Raw genomic sequence first — 7,478 nt, 5'->3', positions numbered from 1 at the left:
TTCAGCTCTTTCCACAGATTTTCAATTGGATTCAGGTCTGGACTTTGACTTGGCCATTCCAACACCTGGATACGTTTATTTGTGAACCATTCCATTGTAGATTTGGCTTTATGTTTTGGATCATTGTCTTGTTGGAAGATAAATCTCCATCCCAGTCTCAGGTTTCTTGCAGACTCCAACAGGTTTTCTTCCAGAATGGTCCTGTATTTGGCCCCATCCATCTTCCCATGAATTTTGAGCATCTTCCATGTACCTGCTGACGAAAAGCAGGCCCAAACCATGATGCTGCCACCACCATTTTTGACAGTGGGGATGGTGTGTTCAGGGTGACGAGCTGTGTTGCTTTTACACCAAACATATCGTTTTGCATTGTGGCCAAACAGTTCGATTTTGGTTTCATCTGACCAGAGCACCTTCTTCCACATGTTTGGTGTGTCTTCCAGGTGGCTTGTGGCAAACTTTAAACAATACCTTTTATGGATATCTTTGAGAAATGGCTTTCTTCTTGCCACTCTTACATAAAGGCCAGATTTGTGCAGTGTACGAGTGACTGATTGCTCTCCTATGGACAGACTCTCCCACCTCAGCTGTAGATCTCTGCAGTTCATTCAGAGTGATCATGGGCCTCTTGGCTGCATCTCGGATCAGTCTTCTCCTTGTTCGAGTTGAGAGTTTAGAAGGACGGCCGGTTCTTGGTAGATTTGCAGTGGTCTGATACTACTTACATTTCAATATGATTGCTTGCACAGTGCTCCTTGGGATGTTTAAAGCTTGGGAAAATGTTGTATCCAAATCCAGCTTTAAACGTCTCCACAACAGTATCTCAGACCTGCCTGGTGTGTTCCTTGGTCTTCATGATGCTCTCTGCGCTTTGAATGGAACCCTGAGACTATCACAGAGCAGGTGAATTTATACGGAGACTGGAGAACACACAGGCCAAATACTTTCGCAAGGCACTGTAAGTCATGTTATCATTCACCAGTTAGCATATTGATTATGTTTGCCCCTTGCATCTGTAACCTGTCAGCTTATTTACTTCAGTTTTATTTTGGGTGTTTTCTTTGCTCACATAAACTGTATTCATGTATTTTTATTTATTTTTTTGCCAGAAAGCAAAATGAGTGTAAACTTTTTACTAAAAAAGTGATCCAGACTACATTTGTAATATCTGTCATTTTTAAAGCAGTATAAGATTGGTAACCCTCTAAATCTAAAAATTTAGATTTTTATTAATACATTTTTTTTTTTTTGTTCACTTGAAGCTTTTATTGTGAAATTTAAACAGCTGTTTACAAACGGTGACCACGGCGACCGCCCTTCCTCCTGGTGGAGTCTGATGGGATCGGAGTGACGTCCTCAATACGTCCGATCTTCATGCCTGATCGAACCAGAGCTCTGAGCGCCGACTGGGCTCCAGGTCCAGGAGTCTTTGTCCTGTTTCCTCCAGTTGCTCGCAGCTTGATGTGCAGCGCTGTGATTCCCAGCTCCTTGCAGCGCTGAGCCACGTCCTGAGCTGCCAACATGGTGGCGTACGGAGACGACTCATCTCTGTCAGCCTTCACCTTCATCCCGCCGGTCACACGGCAGATCGTCTCCTTCCCAGAGAGGTCAGTGACATGGACGAAGGTGTCGTTAAAGAAGGCAAAGATGTGGCACACTCCAAACACGTTCTCTCCTTCGGCCACCTGAGGACCCAAACTGATGACCTGCTCCTCCTTCTTCTCCTTCCCTTTATGAGGAGCCATGTCTTACAGCGTCTCTTTACTGAGCACAAACAGAAAGGGGATTTTTATTAATACATTAAGTAACACAATGTTCGACCATTACTAATTAAAGATGATCTGTGCTGTTATTTCGGCTCCTTACCTGTTGATAGTCTGGGAGAAAAGTTAGAAGTCATAGAATGCATCTGGCTGCAGCTGCTTTGCTTGTGTAAATTTAAAAATTTAGGCGGAAGAAAAAAACTCAGTAAGGCATATGAGAAGATTTTCACTTCTTTGGACTAAGCAAATATTTATATCACATTTTCACATATTTATATCACATGCAAGGCCCTCCAAATGCATTCAGTGTGGTAAATGCAAGAACAATTGCAGCATCCCATCCTAAGCGTATTATTATCTGTGTCAGAGTCTGCTGATTAATGTATTTCTTAGATAAGATAGGCACTAAAGGATACTCTGGTGTGTCTGCTTTCTCTAGAACGCTGGCTTGTTGACTCTTCTTGCTTTGTAGCAAATCATCACGTCACACTTGTTCTTTATTCCCCTTTGCCATTACAGTTTATTATCATTATGGCTTTGTGACTAAATCCTGAGTTGGGTCAGAGGTGTAATGTTGATTAGTCAACTTCAACCCCTCCATTCCATGTCGGGACCTTTTAGCTCATCGCAAGGTGTAAAGAACACTATTAGATCCCAGACTGAAGATATGATAACACCTCACACCTTTTTAGCACCCCAAGAGACATGTGAAATATAGTATTCTTCCTTGTTTAAAAGTCCATAGTATATCATTTTTCCATGAAGCAGCAACTTTGACTTAAACCCCAACATATTGATCCTGTTCTTGTAAAATTTGATCCATCCCTATCAGTAGTGCTTGAACTCCACTAAGAAACATCTCATCCCTTAAAATGCGCAAGGAAACTATAAGGTTTGCAGTGCTAGTGCAAGCATGAATTTTCTAAACATAACACATGCTGTAAAGGATAAAACTTCACAACAGTAATGCAGCTGTGAAAACATTATTCTGAGGAAGCTGTCGTTCAAAACACTTAAATTCAGTGTGTCCATTTGCAGTTATTTGTGGTTTGACTACTTCTTACTTTAAGATATTGCTCCACATAGGGAAGATGCAAGAAAAGTTAACACATACATACATGCAGCAGCTGCAGTTAAATCATCTCCTTTATTTTGCTCAGACACGGTGGAAAAATATTTCTCACAGCTGAAGCCAGTTTTTCAGGTAAACTATGCAGGAAGATCGATTGACAGAGAGTATCGATTTAACTTAATCTAAGGATGTCATTATATGTCTTGTACAGACAGAAAACAGTAAAAACAAAAACAATAACTTTTTCTGATAAACTTTATGCTCACAACATTTACCTTTGAGGTCTGGCCGATGACTCCCAACTCCAGCTATCTTTACTAGCTATTGCATGATCTGTATTCTGTCTTTGTCCATCATCTATGAATTGTTCCTTTCCTCTAATCCCATAATTCAGTAGCTCTGGATTAAAAAGATTTTTCTACACACCTCTCACCAAAGGTTTCCTCATTTATGATCTCTGTAGCGAAAGTTAGGTAGGTGCCCAGCAGAGCAAAGTATTTAAAAGGCATGACAATGTTTAAACTCTTAGTATGTTTATTGTTTTGGCTCATAGGAATAACTTTTGTGATATTTAGGAATGCAGTCTAAAACTAGCACTGTGTTTTTGTACTAGCTATGCAAATAAAATTTTTCCCTTTGTTATTTAAGTTGTTTTTTTTTATAATTGAAATATAAGGCAAATATCTGGGGGAATCTTTAACCAGCTATTTAATGTATTCATAAATATGTTTCCTTTTTAAAAATGATAATTAATTTGCTTAAAACCTGTGTGATTCAAAGCAGATGTCAAACAAGGATAATCATGCCAATAAAGAGGCCAAATTTATAATAATAAAAATCACACCTTATTTGGCTCCGCTTGGACATTTTGTGGTGTCTACAGTGAGAAATATAAACATCAATATCCCACTTAAATCTGTGCTTAGCAAGAATTGCCTGTTTTATTGATAAAGTCATGATTATAATGGTAAAGAGGAAGTTAAACTCCCTTCTACCATCTCTTGCATAAAAATAACTATGACGGGAGCTGCAATTGATCAGTCTACCAGCCTATCCCTTTTTTTGATTGCAAATCACTATTTAACAACTGCACATTTGTTTTTATGTGTAAATATTCAACTAATCTGTTCAATTCTTTAGTTTTACACACAGATATAAACACAAAGCTCCACTATTATGCTCATCCTGTAGATTTATGATTATTCTAACTTTCATTGCTCATCTGAAGATAAGTTCAGAGGGAGCATCAATGAGGAGGTAACACTTCTGGGATGGTTTAACTATTACTCCTATGTCAGGGAGTGCACCCTGCTGCACACTGCCAATTCGCAGTGTGCAGCAGTGCTTTAATGTATGAATGTTTGCTATAATTAACAGTCAGTTGGTGGGTGGTTAAAAATATCAGGCATGCAGAAAACATTTTTGATCTCTTCTTTTCCAAGGGGGGGCTGGTGGGTCATGTGACAGTGAAATGCTGTGATTTGGGTGAAGAGAAGGTCCAAGTCAAACAGGATGAGTCATCACTGCACAGAGAGGTGGAGGGCAGGGGATGGCGATGATTAAACCTGTGCAGACACAAAGTCATGTCAGGAGCACTGATGGATGTCACAGATATTTCATTCTGTCCAGTCACACCCCAAAGAATGGTCACACAACACGCCAAAAATCTGTTTTCTGAAGATGAACTTCACAGATAATCTGTTGCACATTAATATAGCAATGATAATACACAATTTAGACATGAGCTTGCATGAGATTCCCATGATATAATATGTTCAAAGAAAACATTATTTTATAGTATTTACACAAACATTAAAAACAAATAATGCATTGCATAATCTGACTGTTCTTTTTACTGTTGCTAAAATGATATAACATAATGACTGTTATCGGTATAATGATGCTGTTTTTGTTGTTGGAAATATGATTTTTATTCACAGATCTGAGTAAAATTATAAAATGAACATTTGTTTCATTTAGTTTTTAAAAACCTTCGCACAGATGTCTGATCAGGTAGCAAATCCGTAGTCAGCGTGCTTAACATTTAATAAAACGTATTGCCTGAACAGGAATGACAGTCACAGCTTCTTTAGTTTCAAACTGTTACTGTTCATGTTTTTTTAAGTACTTAATTTGAATTTTATTGCATGATATACATATTTGAATCATCAGAAAAACAAAACCTAACATTTGGTACAGAAACCTTTGTTAGCAATTACAGATATCAGACGTTTCCTGTAGTTCTTGACGAGGTTTACACACATGGCAGCTGGGATTTTGGACCAGTCCTCCATACAGATATCCAGATCTTTCAGATTTCGGAGCTGTAGCTGGGAAATACAGTCTGCCAGTTTCTGCTGTTGAAAAATATCCCCATAGCATGATGCTGTCACCACCATGCTGCACTGTAGGGATGTTTTTTATGGAGGACTAATCCTGCCATAATTAAGAATATATACAGAAATAAATAAATGACTATAAAATAATTACTTGGGCCAAAAAGTAGCTAGAAATATAAATTAGTGTGCCATTAATGCAATATAATAATAACAAGGGATTTATTCAATAACTGATCAATTAATTTCTATTTTAATTTTAATTCACTATTTTTATTTAAACCACAAATTTTCAAATCATGTTTCTTGTTGAACTTTATATTTTTCCTTTGATAACTCAATACAACTGAATTTCTTGTTGTTTTAGCTTCCCTACACCTTTTTTCATATGTATTACTGCCAGAATATATTTAAAACATCTTTTTTTACCTCAAAAATATTATTTTTCTAATTATTTTACTGATAAAAGGCAGGATGGATGCATGCTTTCATGTTGTTTATATAAACAGAAATTTAAAATGGCACCCCTGGAACATTCTAATATAACCTATATTTACACTATAATCATCGGCTTAAAAGAAAACTGCCAGAGACTGCATCCTGTTAAAGTTAGGAATTAACCATCTATGTCACTAAAAATTTACATATCTGCTGTCAGAATCGGAAGCCATATTTCTCAGCATACATGCAATATTTTATCCAGAGGTGTAACAGCTGTAGGGTACTTAGTTGAACTTTGAAGTATAGTATATAAATTATTTGTTTCTCCATTGACTCTCTCTACATGTAGGCCTGCTCTTACTGATGCAAGTCCTATTATGGTCTTTACCTTCCCAGGGGGCCAGAGTTGTAATCTTTGAATAATTTTATAAATAAAAGTCTTTATGAAGCTTTAGTTTCAAAATCCCACATAAAATATAAATTAAACACATACATTTTATATAACCTGAACTCTTAATCAGGACAGAAATCATCCTTAAATGACAGTTTACTTTAAAATGTTTATTAATATGGTGAATAATATTGTCCGTAGGGTTAGGGTTAGGGTTATAATATTGTCCATGTTTACCAGGCTTTATTTTTGACAAATGTATATCTGAATATTATTCAGGAAGTATCACTGTACAGGGTTTGAAGATAGTAATTTAACATTGAAGTTCCTAAAATATGTTTACTCTGCTTTTATTTTGAAAGCAGGTCCGTAAATGTGACTTACTCTTTGTACTTTGTACTTTGGCAAACTCAAGGATTCACTACTATCCCGTATAACAGTGCTATCTACCACCAAATCCACAACACTCCTGACTTCTTTAGCAACATGACAGAAGTTAGCCATTTCTGCTAGCTCCTTTTCAGAATCAAACAGCCATAATGAGACCCAGCAGCTACTTCCTAGAGGCTTGACCTCAGCCAATAGGAGAGAAGCTGAGGCGGTGACGCTGTTCTAAAGACCATCTCAGTCCCGCCCCCTATAAATTTCCATTAACAGCTGCATGTTGAGGAAAAGACAATACAGTGATCTGAGGAAAATAAAAGCGCTCAGGGAAATCTGTTGGGTAAAAAAATACAACAAGGATTTATTAAAGGGGAAAATATATCAGTGTTTAAGAAATAATAAGACAGTAAAATAATTTGAAATTATATCTTTTGAAAGTATATTTTTTCAGGAAAAACATGTTTGAAATTTATTTGGGTGGTGATACATATGAAAAAAAGGTGTAGGAAATCCCTCAGCCAATGATCCTTCAGGGCTCCGCATTTAAAGTCTCCCATTCATGGATCTCCCAGCTGTCAGCCGAGCTTCGACCCTCCTCCACCCCGTCGCCTCCATCGGATTCTCAGTTCCATTACCATCAGGCCTCCTCTCCATCACCAGTACCAGATTCGGGGGGAAGACAATTCTAATTCTAAGACATTCATCAAGTTCATGCATTATCAGCATTTATGTCTTCCTCTGGGGTCTGAGCGCCAAACAAATAAACATCCATTGTGTAACTTCTCTAATTGCATTTTGTGTTTCTTATTGTGAGTCTCTACAGGATTGAAATATGTGATTTGAAAATTAGTGGCTTAAATAAAAATAAATAATTCAAATAGAAATATGTATATCTTATCTCATTTATTGATCAATTATTGAATAAATCTCTTCTTTTTATCATTTTGTTGCATTTAATAGCACACTAATTTATATTTCTAGAGTCATGTCATTTTTTATTTCTGTATATATTCTTAATTTTGGCAGGATTGGTCCTCCACAGCTATTGGCCTAGTGATGAACATTGCCTGGCTTCCTCCAAACATGATGCT

The 7,478-nt window shown here is 37.1% G+C and overlaps 1 protein-coding gene across 1 annotated transcript; it reads right to left on the bottom strand.

Annotated features, from left to right (window-relative positions):
• Nucleotides 1-1,254: 1,254 nt before the first annotated feature.
• LOC124859003 (40S ribosomal protein S14-like) lies at nt 1,255-1,779 on the bottom strand. Its single transcript, XM_047351406.1, has one exon. It carries the CDS (start codon nt 1,743-1,745, stop codon nt 1,290-1,292), a length of 456 nt encoding a protein of 151 aa, XP_047207362.1. The 5' UTR covers nt 1,746-1,779; the 3' UTR covers nt 1,255-1,289.
• Between the last annotated feature and the right edge of the window lie 5,699 nt (nt 1,780-7,478).

This window comes from Girardinichthys multiradiatus, chromosome 2, assembly GCF_021462225.1.
Source record: "Girardinichthys multiradiatus isolate DD_20200921_A chromosome 2, DD_fGirMul_XY1, whole genome shotgun sequence".
NCBI classification, from domain to species: domain Eukaryota; kingdom Metazoa; phylum Chordata; class Actinopteri; order Cyprinodontiformes; family Goodeidae; genus Girardinichthys; species Girardinichthys multiradiatus.
Note: the sequence above shows the minus strand (reverse complement) of the source record. Positions and strands in the feature narration are given on the sequence as shown.